Here is a 17,608-nt window from a genome sequence, read left to right as displayed (position 1 = left end):
GAGAGTCAAAATTAAATTGACAATTAAATCTTAATTTTACCAGAAGAAATTCAGCACATTACACTGTGTGGTTGTAAATTTACAAAAATTAAACATCTTAGGAAAAATTTCAAGAATAAAAGGTTCAAGTATCACAACGAAAACATAATTTTACAAGTCCAAATATTCTAAGGCATCAAGTCATAATAAAAAAAAAAAGATGACATTTTATTACAAATGGGCATAAGAATACTTGGATTAATTTGAAATTTCTACAGAAGTCAACTTTTTCTCACAAAACTTTAAAGTCAGATTTTTTTTTTTTTGCTCTTTGCCTTTATTCTAATATTACAAATTTTGTTTGTACATTTTTGCCTTTATTGTTAAAGTGTCCTTTTACTCTCCAGTTCAAAAGCTGCAGAGCAACCAAGACAAGCTGAGCAGGTTAACAGTGGACTGGTCCTTTAATAGTCACTCAGCATTTCATCAAATAAAGTGTGAATAAACACACAGCAGAGACCAGTTTTTGATTTATCAGGCTATTTCAGGTTAGGCCCTTAAAGCCTGGCTGACTTTCTTTTTATTAAATGAATAGTGAATTAAAGGCATGAAACATGATCAAGGTTAACTTCTACTCATGAGTTGGCGAGGAGCTCGTACCAAAGTTCGCAGTTGAAGACAAATAAAAAAAATAAATGAAAGAAATAAGTTAAACTGAAATGTTTATTTGTTCTGAGCCTAGAAGCTGAAATAAAAAAGTCAAGTTTTATTTTCATGGTTTGTTGTCATTAACATAAAAAAAAAAAAAAACACATTTTGAATGGATCTTGGTAACTGATGTATTTATTTCACTGTAGCAGCTTTAAAATCAGCTGAACAGCCCTACACATCCCAGAGAACACTGTTTCAAGAATCATCCAATCAGAGCTTCGCACACTCTGTTGCCATGTGAATAACCGCAGATGAAATACTCAGACATGGTCAGGCATTTAAATTTACTTTTACATTTTGACTTAATTGAGGACCAGTCCAGCAGCTGTGCAGCACAGTTTGGTACAAACAGCTGAGGCTCATGGGTAATGAAGTATTTAGACAGACTGTGGTGGTACCATCAGCTGCTGCATCTAACAACATCCCAGAATAATCTCACACAGTACAAATACAAACTATGTTCGCATCAAAGCGGAAGTATTTTGGTGATTTTCCTTCATGACAAAGGGGTGAAACTTTAGACCAGAAGCCAAGTCGTGCCACCGTGTTTGAACCTTCACATGATTAAACGGTACAGGTGGAGGCAACACATTTATAACAGATTCCTGTGTGAACATCAAAAGTCGCTTCTGTCTGCTGGATCAGAAAGTTCAGAAAATCAGCTGAGCTGTGGTAAAGGAAATCACAGTCAGCCAAGGAAAAAGCGTATTCTGATTTGTCTGCTTCAGAACCACAAGAAAACAGGTTTTTAAATTATGAGCTAAGGATTCCGTCATAAAAATCCTATGAGACACAAACAAAGGTGCCCGAACTAGCTACAATGGAATAACGGGGAGAAAAGACTGCATATTTTCCAGATACGGATCGTGTGATTTAAAATAAAATTTTATAAAACAAAAATCATGATCCCAAGGTGTAAATTCTATAATTGCAAGTTCTGGTTACTGTCAGGTATAGTTTGTGTAATTACAATATGATTAATTACAGCTAAATATTGTTTAGTTATGAGATAGCAACTGTAGCATAATTACATAGAGGTTGTTTAATTACAAGTCATAAATCTGAAGCAATTACTGCATAATTTTAAGCCAAGACAAAGTAAGCCTGGTCTCATAAGTACAAGACACAGACTTGGTATTTTTGAGATTCAGAACTCATAACTGTGAAGTGATGATTATGTGATACACAATTTTTCTAGAAATTCTTTCTAGACCTTTATCTTATAATTACAGCCTTCAGCTCTCAGAGAACACAGAGTTAGGGGTGATCCACTATTTCTCTTCTGTCTGACTCGAATCAGCATGGAAACTACAACTAAGAATGAAAACTGCAGCCGAACACCAAGTTCTGTTTGCACAGCAGCTATCACAACACACCTTAGTGTGACAAATATCATTCTGATTCATGTTGCATATCAAATCTGTCGAATGTTCTGTTCCCACTAATTTTCCTTTTCATCGGCTCGCTCTGGTTCTATAGTTCTGGTAATTATCCAGCCTTCAGTTAACGAGGTCCTGATCCAGCAGAGAGGAAATGATAGCCAGTGACGGGTGACAAGCACACATGATGTCACACAGGTGCAGGAAAAGTAAAGGAAGTCATGCAGAATGATGATGCAGCTGACAGGTGCATCCCATCACTGGTCTGGTCAGGCTCTAACCATGGGAACAATAAAAGTCTATTCTCTGTTTCATCATCTACCTGTGCAGAGGTGAAGTGGGCGGGGCTCAGAACTCAACCTTGCAGGCAGGGAAGGTCTCCTCCTGCATGGCCACGGTGCTGCTGCTGCCCAGCACGGTGATTGACAGCTCTCTCTGCCGGTCATGGGTCTCCTGGTACCACTCGTGCATTGCCAGTGAATCAAATGTTGGGATCAGAGTCACCTTGGGAGAGATCAGGGAGACAGACGAATCAGCGAACAGATAATAAGGAGGTAAAGCCAACAAACACGACACTGTGTTTTCACTGACCTGAACCTCGGGCCAGCTGCTCTTCCCCTCCAGCAGGGAGTCCAGAATACTCCTCATCGACACATTCTTTACAGGATCATCTCCGCTGATGATGTAATACGAGGACCGAAGACGCCTGAAAAACTCCAGGTCCATGGTGGAAGCAGCACAGCCAGAAGGCAGGTAGGCCAGGTCCACGTAGAATGCAGAATTCTCAGAACCTGCAGAACTGGCAGCTTTGAGACCTGGACATAAAAATAAGATTACAACGCTTTCCCCCTGACCCCTGACTTGTGGCCACTAGGTGGATCTTTGAGTCATATGAACGGGAAGGGGGGGGGGGCTGAGGGTGCTGCAGCACTCCCTAGTGGTGGCTGCAGGTGGTAGCACCTTATACTCAGCAATTAAAGATAAAATACATAAATACAAACCAAAAATTAAAAAAAAAAAGTGTTTAAGTTGTGGACATGGTAATTTGAAACTGAGGAATATGCTTGTGTGAAAATGGTTTTAAATTGTTTATTGAGGAAATGATTGGTTGAGAAAACTCCTTCTCAGGGAGCTTTCCCCAGTAGCAATGGTAAACAACAACAAGCAATGAAGATGCAACCCCCCAAACATACAGTCATGGCCAAAAATATTGGCGCCCCTGCATTTCTGTCAGATGTTACATTTTAAAAAATGTAACAACTAAATTAAACCCCTAGTTCACTGAAATAAACCCTACAACATTAAGAATCAAACTGTTCATTTTGTGTAAAAATCAGAGACACATAGCGCTTTCTTGAACTAACTTTGACTGTGTTCCTTATTTACTCCCAGCCAGGGATGTCACTGCTGCACAGTGGCTGCCCCCCACTGAAGTGAATGATGCCAAGTAACTTACACCACAACAACACAGTCGCAGAAATGAATGCAAATATCATGTTGCATCATGAAAAGGTGCTACAAGGCACAAAGTCTCTAGAACTGCCTTCTTTCACCTGCACAATAATCACAAAAATCAGGAGCATCCTGTCTCAAAGTGATGCTGAAAATCTGGTTCATGCATCCGTTACTTCCAGGATGGACTACTGCAACTCTTTACTATCAGGATGTCCCAATAAGTCCTGAAAAAGCCTCCAGTTAATCCAAAATGCTGCAGCCAGAGTACTGACAGGAACTAGCAAGAGAGATCATATCTCTCCCATATTAGCTTCTCTCCACTGGCTCCCTGTAAAATTCAGAATAGAATTTAAAATCCTTCTCCTAACATACAAAGCCCTTAATGACAAGGCTCCATCGTATCTTAAAGACCTCGTAGAGCCTTATCATCCTAACAGAGCACTTGGCTCTCAGAGTGCAGGAAATACAGAAGTAGAATGGGAGGCAGAGCCTTTAGCTATCAAACCTCTCTCCTATAGAACCAATTCCCAGTCTCAGTTCAGGAGGCTGTTGTGATTTGGTGCTATACAATTAAAACTAAATTGAACTGAATTCTACTGCTGCGGTACTCAACAACAGATTTATGGTCTAGATGTACTGCTGAATGGTTGTCCTCCCCCACAATTAGGTTTTGTTATCCTGTAATGTTTATTTTTTACATAATGAAATAAGGTTGGCTGTAGTGTTCAGTAACTTGCAAAATAGTCTAAAAACAAACATGACAAAAAACTGTGAAGATTGTGATCCTGCCAGAAAAATCATGAAATGATATTTTTACCATACTGCCCACCCCTACTGCCAACTCAGTGAAGATCACTAGAAGCATCCCACTAAAACCCCCGTATGTGGCTCAACTATCCATACGGTCTGAAATGTTTTCAAGTTACAAGGTGTCAGGACTTCCTGATTTACTGGAATGGTGTATAATATAACACGGGAGGTGGCCGAAAGCTTTTGGTAAGAGTTTAGTTTGGGGTATACTGCTTTCTTGACCTGCAGACCAGTCAGGTTGGTTGTACCTGCCCATTGCAGTGAAGTGATTCGGCAGAAATCAAGTAGATCACGCTTGATACAAGAATTAGTAGATTTAACATTTACAACAAAACATTTTTTCATTCTGCTATACTGTCTTGCCCATTTGTCTCTGGTAGACTAGACTTGTGCCTCTTCACCATGTGCACCTTACACTAAGTGTTTACAGGACTATGCCTACCTGAAGATGATAGTCTTGCTGTTCCAGGTCGGGATCCACCAAGTAAATTTCGGGATGATGGCTTTGCATCAAGACTTGGGGTTGTCTTTAGTGACCCCATGGAGCTGCCAGCTTTAAGCTTTCCATTCTGGGCTGTGGTACATCCAGAGGTTATCTTCTGTATTGTAGCTGTTGGTTTCTTGGTCTTGGCAACTGAACTCTTTAGGTTCTTGACTGATCCATCAGCCTCTACATCGGCCATGCATGCTCCAGGTTGGGGTGGTAGTGGGGGCAGGTCCTTTACCAGAGCTGGTGGCGGGTCATGGGAGGAAAGCTGCCTTGACCTGTGGGCACAGTGCAAACTGGAATGATCTTGGGGATGAGTGGGGAGAAAGAGATTACTGGAATCATCATCATCAGAGTCAATGTCTGCAGTGATGGAAGGACAGTCTTCTGTGCCAGGGGGGACATCAGAGTCTGTGGCCAATGGAAGGGAGTCACTAACTGATGTGGGTGGAGTTTCTTGACTGTGGGTTGAAGGGCAGTCGCTGCTGCTCTGATCCTGGGAGTGGTTGTTGTTGTCGGACATGTCTGGTGAGGTGCCAGTAGCGAATCCAGGACTGACATGCTGCTTTTGTTTCTCTGAAGTCTTTTGGTGCTGGAACTCACATGGTGATACCAGACACAGATCAACATCATGTGGAGTATCTGAGATGAGTTCTGAAATCCTGTGAATGTGCTGCTCTGATCCATTTCCACAACGCTCATTATGGAAAGAAATCATAGGTAAGGTCATCTCTGTGTTGGAGTCTGAGTCACTAATATGTCCGTTGGAGTAGATTCTGTCTCCCATGGGGCATTTGGGTGGCACTGCAGCAGGTGGCAGAACTTGCTCTAAAGAAACAGACAAAGATTCATCAACTTCTGTAGAATGAGGGGAACCTACCTCAGCTGGCATGGAAGTCACAGTGGGAGAGGAGTCTGGCAAGATGTCTCTGAAAGGACTGAGGGTCAGAAGGCTAGACTGTTTATCCTGAGAGGATGTGGAGTTTTCCAGTCCTTCCTTTAGGGAGCTTAGGTCTGAGGTTCTACAAGAACCTTCCCCCCTGTAATCTTCGAAGCCCAGGCTGGATCCTCTCATCCCAAGGCTGCTGTCCTCACCCAAACCTTGAATGTCCTCAGGGGGCTGCTGGAAAGGAGTATGTCCTGCACTGTTAGGGGCTGAATCTGCAGGAGAAACCAGCTCCAGCGACTTCTCCTCTGAGCTCACACAGAGGTCATCTGGTCGATTTGTCAAGGATCCAACAACTGGTTGGAATGCAGTCAAAGTAAGATCAAAGTTAACACCAACATCACTTTTTGGTGTTTTGGCAAAAGGCGAGGAAGAGGCAGCCATGTCCTGATCAGTCCCCATACAGCGAAACATTTCTGGACTCTCAACTGTTGAAGTCTGGTTCATAACTGCCTTTTGACCACTGTTTCCTTTGTCATCTTCCAGTTTAAATTTTTCAAATTCAGCTGTCAAGTCCTCGGGTGTGGACACCTTGGAGCAATCTGCCTCTTTCTGGTTTTCCTGTTCCTTTGGACTTGGCTTACCCTTCATCCCCCTGCTCAAAGTGTCCTTCTTTGGAAGAGTCCCATCTTTCTTTAGAGTCCCAGTCTTGCCCAAAGCTTTTTTGGGTTCAGTACTTGCTGTTGATGCTGTATTTGAAGCTCCACTTATTGTTTTCTTCATTTCTTTAAGAGGTGGCTTAGCTGTTTTCTTCTCCTCTGTTTTCACATCCCTCTTGCTCTCTTTTTTTGGTTCAAGTTTAATATCTTTCTTTGGGTTTGTGCTTGGACTTTCCTTCTCCTCTGTTTTCACATCCCTCTTGCTCTCTTTTTTTGGTTCAAGTTTAATATCTTTCTTTGGGTTTATGCTTGGACTTTCCTTCTTTACAGCTTCTTTCTTTTTCTCCCCACTCTCTTCCTTCTTTACAAGAACAGCAGGGGGCTTCTCATCCTTCTTTTTCACTTCCCTTTTCTCTTCTTTTGACACATCTTTCTTTGGAACAGGTTTTTCAGACATTTTCAGTGGTTTTAATTTACCATCGGCATCCTTCAGTTTGAGCTTTTCTTCCCCATCTTTGTCTTTTGCTGCAGTGTCACCTGATGCCTTTGACTTTATTTTCATCTCCTGTTTTTTGACATCTACTCGTCCAAATTTGTCTTTCTGCAAGGCACTACTGGGTCTGAAGTCCTTACTCTGGGACTTAAGGCTTTCCCGACTCTCTGCACGTTTTGGTTGTTTCTCAGTTTTAGATGTTTCTAGATCCTTCAAACACACTGACTGATGTTTGAGGAACTCTAGATGTTTGAGTTTTTCAAGTCCGTCCATAATTTTGGTCTGTGGCGTGCACCCTGGGAAGAGGACACGAATTATCTTTTCCTGGGGACTGCATGGATGCCAAACCAGCAAAGCACAAATGGAAACAAGGCATGGTAGTGGAAGATCTGAGCCCTTTAAATTTGATCCAGTATCTGGCCAAATTTGCATTAAAGCTTCAAGTTCTTTGCTGCCGCTGACTGGATTCAATGTGTACAGCTCCAGACGACCGACTCCCATCTTCTGAAACAAGATAACAGGCTCTATAATGGGTCCATTAAACCGGCAGAGAGGTTCGGGCTTGATTGCCAGTCTTTGCAAGTGCTGCAGAGCGAGTGCCACCTGGTCACAACTTCGCAACTCACTGGGATCTCCCTGGATGGACTTCAATCTGTCAGGAACATTGAGGAAAACCACCCCAATCTCCGGAGAGATGAGGTTTTTCATCCAGTCCTCTTCGGTCTGAGATCCAGCAGACTCATCCTCCTGCTCGGCTACTTTTCTCAGAAGCAGACTGTTTAGCCCAGGGAGATTATCCACACCAATGTGAGTCATGAGTACTGAGTCAATTCTGTCCAGGTGTCGAACCAGTTTCCAGAAGCAAGAGCGGGGGTCAGAGCCACCATTCACCAGGATGTTAAAACCATTAACAGCAAAGAAGGCAGAGTCCCCCCTTCCACCAGGGAAGATGTAGCAGCAGGGACGGGAGAGTTTCAAGAACCCCGCAGTGCTTGGTGGCACCAGGAGATCAAAGGGCGACTCAGGCTCCAGTGACTCAGAGAGGTACTCTGTGAACTCTTGCAGACCCTCCATTTCTGGTAGGACAGGGGAAGGGTTTATCTGGATGTTTATGAAGTCTTGCAGGTTGTGTTTTTCCAGAACATAGTCCTTCCAAAGACCATAGTTTGGACAGCTCAGGGTAAGGCTGGCCTTGTCTGCCGGGCCTGCAGAGCTCAACAACTCTCCAACCTATCAAAAACAAGAGCAATTACAATCAATAAAAGTAATACATCTTTTCTTTTGAATATTACCATTAATTCATGTACTAAGCCTGGTAAAAGAGGGACAAAAATATCAGATCCAACATGCGTAGTATTTAATCTGTTACTGCCAGTAGGTTCTTACCTCCTCATCAGCAAATATGTGGATGAAGTCATGGAGAGAGAATCTGCCTTTCTGTAAGACAATGTCTCCGGTCTCTTCGACACACTGGCCAGCCAGAACCAGCAGTTTGTGTCGAGATGAATCACGGATCAGCCGGCGAACCTGAACACACAGTAGGAAATCGATTTAGATGATTTTCAATTCAATTCAGTTTTATTTGTATAGTGCCAAATCACAATAAAAACCATCTCAGGGCACCTTACAAAGCAAGGTCTAGATCTTACTTTATTATTATTATTATTAGAGAAAACCCAACAAATCCCCCTTTAGCAGCACAGTGGGGAGGAAAAACTCCTCCGACAGACCCCAGCTCTTGGTGGGCAGCCTTCTGCCTCGACTGGCTGGGGTGAGCTCTTTCACTAAAGGGTGAGTTAATGTCAAATCAGTTCTACAGATCACTCTATTTCAGTGCAGCAAAAAACAAACAGTTGACCCAGGAGGACTTAAATAAATCACAAGACTAAATCACATTAAAGATTCAGACACATGAACAAGAAGCAGCATCTGATCTATTCCACAGAATGAATGTGACATCTCTTTTCAGTGTTTACTGATGAACAAGTTAAAGTTTTCTGATACATGATCCGTTCTCACCTCTGAGCAGACAAAGTCATGAGCTGGATTCACCACAACCTGAGTGTCCAGAATGTCACCGCTGTGCTGCAGAGTCCTCTGCCCTGCAGCAACAAATACACCAACCAGTCAGAAAACAAACAAAGAAACAAAGAGGAGAAGAGTAAGTCAGACTGAGCAAGGAGTCATGGCAGCAGCTAGCCAGCCACCACTCATTTTATCCTGAACTAATTAAGTGACTTTCAGTAATTTCAGCTCTGCCCTGATCAGGTGATTAACTGATCTGACTTTCTGATCAGTCTTTATAATGGTGAGATACTACAACACACCTGAAACCTGGATACTGCTTAGATCAAGCAAACAGAGATCAATAACCAGATCCACATCCTGAATATGATCAAATCCAGAATAAGACAGAACTGAATATTAGAAACTAAAGCAAATCTGAGAATTCACTAGTCTCACAGGAAACTGGATTTTACAGTTTCCATCTGTTTGGACAGAATGCGATATCTGAAAGAATCACCTCAGACTTTATTTTACAGACCAACCTCTTGGTGCAGAAACTCATCAGCACATGTATCAGTAATGACAACAGTAATTAGCTGCAGCCCTGTGTGTGCAGTATTTCTACCAACATGTCAGAAAATGTGAATGGAGGAGGCATCATGCATCAATGTATTTCCTCAGGTGTTCACCACTTTAAAGGTAAAACTTTAAGACCTTTAATACTGCAGACAGCATCATTTAAGAGAAAACAACGACATCCAGTGAATTTATTGACATTTTTGTCAGTCATGACCAGGGTAAGGTGTTAGCCAATAAGTACACAGACATATTTCACTAGTTCCAACCAGAAATCCAGCAAAACACCCCCATACACCACAAGACACTGGATTGACGCTTTTTTAAATTAAAAGCACACACAACCATTTACACAATGGCTGAAGCCCATTAGTCCCACCAGTACCATCCATTATGGTGCCCATGCCCAGCTGGCCTGGTCCCGTCCCCATGACAGAACATGAACACACAGTAACTCTGGAACGCAACAGGGCCTAGGGGAGCTCCGCTGGCACCCCCTACCCCCCTGCATGCTACAATATCAATCATTTAAGATAATGCACAATATTTTGGAACAAGGACTTGATCCAGGATTTGGATCAAGAAGCTCCTGAAAAATACATTGTGCCAGATTAATTTCAGTTCCAATATGTCAGATATTTAATGAATACAAGTATCGGCTCGGCAGATACATAATATGAAAGTAGTCAGGGCCAAACAAACTGACTGGGACGTCCCCAGTATAGTGTGTGTGTGTGTGTACACACACAAATATATATATATATGTATATATTCTATACAAGTCTTAGTAACATAATCAATTATATTCACCTGAACAGGGGCAGAGGCCCAGGATCTGGGAGAGCATCATATGAATGAGGGTCCTCATAAGGAGAGAAAAACAGACCAGAGTGTGTGCGAGTCTGCAGGCTACTCAGCAGAGTCTCAGCTGACTTTGTTTATGTTACCATCACACAACCACTGATTTGTCAACAGGTTTAGAATGATTGCTCAGTCACACACATACATGATGTCATCACCCCAGCTGCGAACGTCCAATCTCAGACTTTCACAGCTCAGATAGGTTTCAATCACCTAAATCCTAATGGTTTGAACTTCTTTAAATGTGCCGAGTTTTAACTAAATATTTCCAACTTGTCACAGTAACTCAGAGTTGGACATGTCAACAGCCCCCCCTTGTCAAACACCACAAACATCTGTCAGTATAACACTGGGCCAGCTGAACAGCAGCACAAACCGCAGGCTCCAGTGATCACACAGGTGAATGTGTATAAATGAATTCACTTTTTAAAACCATTTTAACTCAAGCATGATGAACCTTAACCTTTTAAAGTGAATGTAATGGAAACAAACGTCCTCCCACCTCGCATGTCCTCTGACAGGAAGGCCGAGTGTCTCGACACAAACAGTTTCAGCTGCTGATCCAGAACAGAAACATCCAGATCTATGGGCCAGCACCGCACACCTGAAACACACAAATCACTCACGCATTACCTCATCAGATAGTTTGTTTCCAATGTCAGATAAAAAGCTCATTTTGTAACACGGCTCTTTGGCTGATCTCCAGAGATCCATGTGGTCCCTAAAGAGGAGTTTCATCAGTGAGCCAGGACAACAGTGAACACTGCTGCTTTGACATCACAGCTTTAGAATAAAGCAAACTGTTAGACTATGTTTCTGATTCACCATGAAGTAAAAAACACCCAGTGTGTGTACATGCTGTAGGAGTGATCTCTGACCTCAGCCAGGTGTAACCCAGTTTCATGACTTCTCTGCATATTTTATTTCCAGATGTGGACAGACTGTTGGACTGACCAACACACAGCTGTGATCACACATTTCTCTGTCTACACTCAGACATTCGCACAGTAACCTGGACGATCAACCTGCTATTGATGTGTGGCCAAGATGAAGCTATGTCTCTGTTTATTTACCGTGTCTCAGCTATAAAACTGACAGATTGGGGAGCAGCTGGATGATAAAAACACTTTACATTACACGGCCAGATAACTCTGGTAACACCCTGAAGGAAAACCTGAGTCTTCTGTTGTTGGTCATGTCACAGCATAGAACAGAGCTGCAACAATCAGTTCATCCTCAGATAATCATGTATAAACAATTTTTCATGAAAATATTCCCCCCCCAAAAAGTGGAGGGAAGTGGCGACGCTATAGCCATTGCATATATGTCAGTCACATTTTAAAGGTGATTTTATGAATTTTCATTTAATTTACTGCAGCTCTAAAATGCTGGTGATTATTTATCAGACTACGTTCTGTGTCTGCAGGAGCTTAGGTCTAGTTCTGGGGACTTGACCCCACTGTGACGGAAACCTTGCATCAGGTCGTCAGCCCACAGCTGCGTGGTCACACCGTGACACTGCTGCAATATGTGTGCGCGTCTGAAGGCACGGAATGCAGCATACAAATCAGGAGACAAAGACACGCTTAGATCAGCTAGAGCTAATTTGAACCACGGGTGAGAACTGCAAATCATGCCAATGGGAGGAAAATCCAGTCACTTTACTGACTCAAAAGGCCCCAGGCGCTCATGGTAAGGCATGCAGACCGTTACGGATTACAGGTCCTGCCCACCACCCTGTGATGCCTTTTATATTTCTCGCCCATTGAGCCCGGAGAAATGCAATTTCATTCTGCTGTACACTATTAGCTGTATGGTCTGAAGGTCAATAAAGTACACTTTGTACCTTGTGCTCCTGTAGTTGTAATGAAAGAGGACACCGAGTTGTGCTCACACTGATGCTGCAGCTCCAGCCTTTACATAGGACTAAACTAACAAGCCATTTTATTTCAACCACCTGTCTGTGCAGTCTGGAGGTGATGTTACACCCCCTGTATGGCGTCTTTCACCACTCATGAAGATATCTTTATTATGGAGAAACTGCAACACTGAGAACTTGAGTCCAGTTTTATGAAGTACACGTTTAAAATATGGTGAACCCAAGCAAAAACAGATCATGACTGAAAATGAAACAGGTTTCTGCCCATTTTAACTGATCCACAACAGAACCAGTAGAGTCTGTTTTATTGTTAAACTAGGCTTGCTCTGACAGGTCAGGGTCTGTTTTCACACAGAGTGAGACATCTCTGTCAGATGATCTTTTCCCTCCTCAGCAAACAGGAAGAGGAAGATGTTCTGTAACTCCACTTCCTCTTTGTCCATCAACACCAATAAAAACAGGCTGGATGGTTACAACACACTCAACAAAAACTAAAAAGCAAGCTAGAAAACAGACTAAAACCAACTTTTTCAAGTTCCATTACTAGAGGGTGGTACTGGACCAGATACTGGTATTGGTGCATCTCTAGAGCCCCTTCCAGACATGCACTGGAACACTGACGCTTAAAGCAGGGGTCAGAGCAGCAATCTGGATGGTCTAACTACTACACAGCTACATGAATAAAGAAAATGTGGAAAAATAAATTAAAATAATAAAAATATAACATTTTACAGCATGTTTCGGCTGCCAGTCCAATGGGGTCTAAGGACATGAGCACTTCTAAAACTCTGGTTCTGGCTCTGATGAGGGCCTGGCAAACCTGCATCTTATTAAAAAAATAAAAAATAAAACCCTGGTCCAATCTCCAGCCTCCATGATGATGAATTTCAGGCAAACTAATCCATTAGCTTCATCGTCAATTATTCTAACAACCGATTAATGGTTCAGCTCATTTATTAAAACACAAACCCATAAATTATTCTGATTTCAGGCTGCTGTGATTGTTTCTCACTATAATCTTAAGTTTGACTGACTAAACCGTCCATTTACAACAAAAACTACTTCTGGTAGCCATCCTTGATTATTCCAATGAACCTCACCAGTGTTTCCATCCCAGCAATAGTGTGGTTTAAACCATGTATGACCCAACTCTAAGGGATCTACTGGAAGGCCCTGATTAAGACACAAGAACCGGTTGTCTATAAGTCCATAATTAAACAACTTGCTCTGATTTTTGTCAAATGAAAAAAACAAATATCCATACAACTTTATTTTCCTGGTGACTAACCCAATATAAAACTCAGGCTGCTGCTTGTTAAAGTTACACGATGATTTTCGACAGTCTACTTTTGCAAGAACAAACAAAAACCAGTCAATACAACAGAAAGAACATCCGTTGGGTGGGGATTTTCAAAATAAGTGTTTCCTCAGACGGGAACACTTAATATTTTTGATAGTGCTTTAATGGATTACATTTTAGACACACCTATAAAATACAACATTTATTCCAATAGAAAACACATCACCGCAACAAAAACAATCATCCAAATGTGGCCGTGACTTTCTTTTAACGAATTAACTCTTTAATATCCAAAGGAAACCAGAAGAAGTCATAAAATAGACAACATTTACACAAATTGAACAAAACAGCCAACACACACCTGCAATAGGAGCCTGTAAACGAGGTTTAAACTCCGTTTTATGCCATATTTAATCGATTTAAAGATAAAACTCTTAAGACCAGAGTTGCACAGGATGTCCTGTGTCTGATATCATTTCTAAATTTAAACAGCTAAAAACGCAGTAACAGCTGCCTCGTTAGCAGCATCCCTTTAAAATACGTGTCTCCCTGATGAGCGAATTCCCATTTTACCACTATGTTGCTGAAGAAGAAAATGTTTAAATAAATGAACCAAACCACATGAATATACCTGTAAATATTGAGTAGTCCCTGCTGGTTTGATTAGACTTTTAACTGCGAATGAGGAAATTACTCAGACTAGTTAAAGCTTGCTAACGGTGTTATATGGTTAGCATGCTACGATGGTCTGAAATTTTGTTTTACTGTTTTAAATAATATCGTGTGTCCAAAACTACCTACAGATGTTTGCTTTATTATGTTGTGTTAAACCCCGAGGCGCAATTTAGCAGATAAAACGGACAGGGTTACATATATTCTAACAACAAGTTTTGGACACAACACCAGTAACGACATTAGCGGTTTTATTGTGAAAGGCCCCAAGGACTTCCCTCCCTGTGAATCGTAGCGTACGCTTGGTTCTGCCGCGTCTCCGGTGCCGATTAACTACATCATTATTCACCTGAATCGATCTGTCGCAGCAGCCGCTCCAGCAGACCAGCAGGTCGCAGTGCGCCCACCACCACCAGCAGCGAGTAGTCCGCAGTAGACCGCGAGGAACCGGGAGGAGTAGAGCCGGGACCGCCGCCCCGTTCCGTCGCTGCCGCCGCCATCATAGTATGGACAGTTCGCTAATGACGTCTGCAGGACATTCACACAAACCACGCCCCGTCTTATTAGGGGCTGGAAATGTATGAACTGGCATACAAGCGGGCCAATCAGAGAGGCGAACTCGAGGAAGACTTGCGAGGGGCGTTAAGGGGCTACCGAGGAAAAAATCAGAATCAACATTTTATTTAAAGCATAGATCCATGATTTAAACTCCGGGACTGAAAATAAGCGGAGCATACGGAGGCCCCTAAAGTCATGTTGTAGAAAAATATTTAGGTGAGAATCCGTGTGCATGAATTGCCAAACTGAGCACATGCGTACCTTGATTGTTTATAAAACCGAAGACAGGGCAGAATTATAAAAATAAAACATCAAATTAAACACATGCAAAAAGTAGAATGGGCTGTACAGTAGTTATTGGAGCTGTATACTGGTTATTTACTTAAGTAAAAATACTGTGATATATACAAAAAAGTAGAAATACTTTAAAAAATATACTATAAAAATAAAGATAACACGACTTCAATAAAAACTATGATTAAGTTAATCAAATCCGCACAAAACATACATTGTTTAAAGAGTTGAGCGTGGAGGAAAGTTCATGAACAGTAGCGGCAGAACAAGAGACACAAGTAATTTCATTACAGAATAAGGAGCAGAGGTAATACGAGGAAAGACCCGGTACTAATGAGCATACACACTGGTGCAGTGTGCACAGCGTACTGATGACAGGGAAACATCCGACAGGAAGCCGAACATGTGCAGGAAACAACGGAAAGGCTGGAAATTATTATCCAGATAGAGAAATTAGGACCGTCATCGTCAGAACTCGGTTTTAAAAGTGTTTAACATTATGAATGTAGTGAGCAGAGGCCAGGAGATTTCTGTTGAACTATTTAATGGCAGTCAATAAAACTATTCCATAGAGCAGGGGTGGGCAATTAATTTTTACAAGGGGCCACATGAGAAACCTGAACTGTGTTGGAGACCGAACCAACAATAACTTGAACTTAATTCTGCTCAATATTCATTATCTCCCATTGTAGTGTAGGTCAAACAGGAAAATACTCCTATAGGAGTAATAAACAGTAAAAACAAACAAACATTACATCACAGTTCCATTTTAATTTCAACTTCACATAACACTGAAAAGGTGTTTTGCAGTATGGTAAAGATATGCATTTTCAGTTCATTTTACTTGTTCAGTGAGAGAAATCCAGTCTGGCTTGGGCTTGAACAAGTGCTTTGAAATCTGGATTTGTTGAACTTCATCACTGAGAATGTCTGTTCACATATGTAGGTAGATCCAAAGATTTCCTGCGATGTCCTCAACCCTCCTCGTTACAGTGCGTCAGGAGAGGGGACGTTCTCATATGCGCCCTTTTTCTCCGGGCATATTAGTGCTGCAGAGTCCAACAAACACTCTTTAATAAACTCTCCCTTAGAAAACGGCTTATTTTTTCTGGCGATTTTGTGGGATATGACATAACTTGTCTGGAAAGCTGCATCTCTGGGTGTGGAAAGTTTTGTAAAAATGACTTCTGTAAATAAATACTTTCCAGCCCATGTCTTGTTGAAAACGCGGCATTCGGCATCAACTTTTCTTTTTTTTGGCATGAGTTGATATTTTGAGGGTTAGCTGGCCAACATCACCTGTCTCTCACCTGGTAGGTCGGGGATCTTAAGTTCACCCGTGAACTTTGTTCATTCATGTTCTGATTTGACGGACCTCACGCGGGCCGGACAGGGACGCCCAAAGGGCCGGATGTGGCCCGCGGGCCGTAAAATGACCAGGTCTGCAATAGAGTATAATAACGGGATGCTGACCTGGACTAAAGGCAGAAGGTGGCAGTAATGCAACGCTAAGGATGGCAAGTGCTTTAAAACCCCCGAGGAAGAAGAAACGAGAGGAAGACTGAGAGGAAGAGTAGTTTTTGTTTCCCACTATTTTGGGTTACTCGGTATTACCTACAGTTCCTTGAGCCCCTGAATGCACCACGGAAGATTCTTTAACATGGCGGCTCCGGTTCCCGGTAGGTGCGCGTTCTTCGTGGAGAAGAAGAATCGTTTCTGTAAAATGATCGTGGGGCGCGGGAAAAAGTTCTGCGGACAGCATGCGACCATGGTGAGTTCACGGGCACAGGTAACGTAGTAAGTGAGTAAAAACCAGTGAGTGTGGTGTCCTCACCATAATGTGAGTCCAGCTCATCGCTCTGTGCCGTAGACCTCAACTGTTGTCCACCAGCTATTAGACCCCGCCAGTGAGCCACACCGCTGCACTGGGGGGCAGGTGTCCTCCTCAGGAAACACGGGAGGCCGTCGGTTTCCAACACACAGCTCCAACATGTTGTGGAGCAGCGTCTGCTGTCTCACTTGTGCATCACACCTGTCTGACACGTCACTGGTCCGTTGTCATGTCATACAGCAGCTGTTTCCTGCTTTCAGGAAGAGGGAGGCAGCAGGAGGATCGTCTGTCCCCTGGACCCCAAACAGTGAGTCAGCCACTGATCCTTTATCAGTCAGGCTATGGTCGGAGCAGCATCAGCAGCACTAAAAACAGAAAACTAAAGATGTGAATTATGTTTTTAAATGATTCCTATTATTTTTTTCATTACTATGTTGTGTGTATATTTCAGCACAGTGACTGAAGACAAACTGGACAAACACCTGAAGAAATGTAACTCCAGAGATAAACCCAAACCTGTGAGGCTAACACCTGTTCTGCTCATCACTTGATCGGACACGTCAGTCTGAAGTTCTGAGTGAGCTTTAAACTGACCTTAAGTTTACCACAATGATTAAAAATATACAAATCCATCAACATGCACAGAATCTTATTCCTGCAGAGTAAAGCTCCATGTGTCTGATGCTGTGCAGGTTTATTATGTGGAGAACATTAATGCTGGATCAGCAGATGGAGACGAGTCAGTGCCACAGGTAACTTCGGGGGGGGGGG

The 17,608-nt window shown here is 42.5% G+C and overlaps 2 protein-coding genes across 3 annotated transcripts in view; one reads left to right on the top strand and one right to left on the bottom strand.

The window, feature by feature from the left end:
* Positions 1-763: 763 nt before the first annotated feature.
* map1sa (microtubule-associated protein 1Sa) lies at positions 764-14,808 on the bottom strand. 2 transcript variants are annotated; one of them, XM_020609139.1, is made up of 8 exons: positions 14,504-14,808; positions 10,806-10,907; positions 8,879-8,961; positions 8,246-8,386; positions 6,658-8,089; positions 4,777-6,573; positions 2,661-2,884; positions 764-2,573 (listed from the first exon to the last, which is right to left on the bottom strand). In XM_020609139.1, the coding sequence occupies exons 1-8, from the start codon at positions 14,655-14,657 to the stop codon at positions 2,418-2,420; spliced, it is 4,089 nt and encodes a 1,362-aa protein (XP_020464795.1). In that variant the 5' UTR covers positions 14,658-14,808; the 3' UTR covers positions 764-2,417. The 2 variants fall into 2 exon arrangements, with proteins under 2 accessions (XP_020464795.1, XP_020464794.1); XM_020609138.1 differs by having other exon boundaries at positions 4,777-8,089; positions 14,504-14,794.
* A 1,485-nt stretch (positions 14,809-16,293) lies between these two features.
* Positions 16,294-17,608, top strand: part of trmt13 (tRNA methyltransferase 13 homolog) — a 5,288-nt gene continuing 3,973 nt past the window's right edge. The window contains exons 1-4 of the mRNA XM_020609149.1: positions 16,294-16,777; positions 17,098-17,144; positions 17,289-17,355; positions 17,530-17,589. Coding sequence (XP_020464805.1) covers positions 16,643-16,777; positions 17,098-17,144; positions 17,289-17,355; positions 17,530-17,589 — 309 coding nt within the window. The 5' untranslated portion in view covers positions 16,294-16,642. The remainder of the gene's footprint in view (positions 16,778-17,097; positions 17,145-17,288; positions 17,356-17,529; positions 17,590-17,608) is intronic.

Source organism: Monopterus albus, unplaced genomic scaffold, assembly GCF_001952655.1.
Source record: "Monopterus albus unplaced genomic scaffold, M_albus_1.0 scaffold98.1, whole genome shotgun sequence".
NCBI classification, from domain to species: domain Eukaryota; kingdom Metazoa; phylum Chordata; class Actinopteri; order Synbranchiformes; family Synbranchidae; genus Monopterus; species Monopterus albus.
The sequence above is the reverse complement of the archived record's forward strand: the minus strand, read 5'-3'. Positions and strand labels throughout refer to the sequence as shown.

What these genes read in the sequence shown, in the direction of transcription:
- map1sa (XM_020609138.1), bottom strand. Translation starts at nt 14,657, where the DNA reads ATGATGGCGGCGGCAGCGACGGAACGGGGCGGCGGTCCCGGCTCTACT. An exon ending in ACATATTTGCTGATGAGGAG is followed by an intron (nt 8,090 to 8,245) that starts GTAAGAACCTAC and finishes TGTTTTTGATAG; the next exon opens with GTTGGAGAGTTGTTGAGCTC. An exon ending in GCAGCTGGCCCGAGGTTCAG is followed by an intron (nt 2,574 to 2,660) that starts GTCAGTGAAAAC and finishes ATCTCTCCCAAG; the next exon opens with GTGACTCTGATCCCAACATT.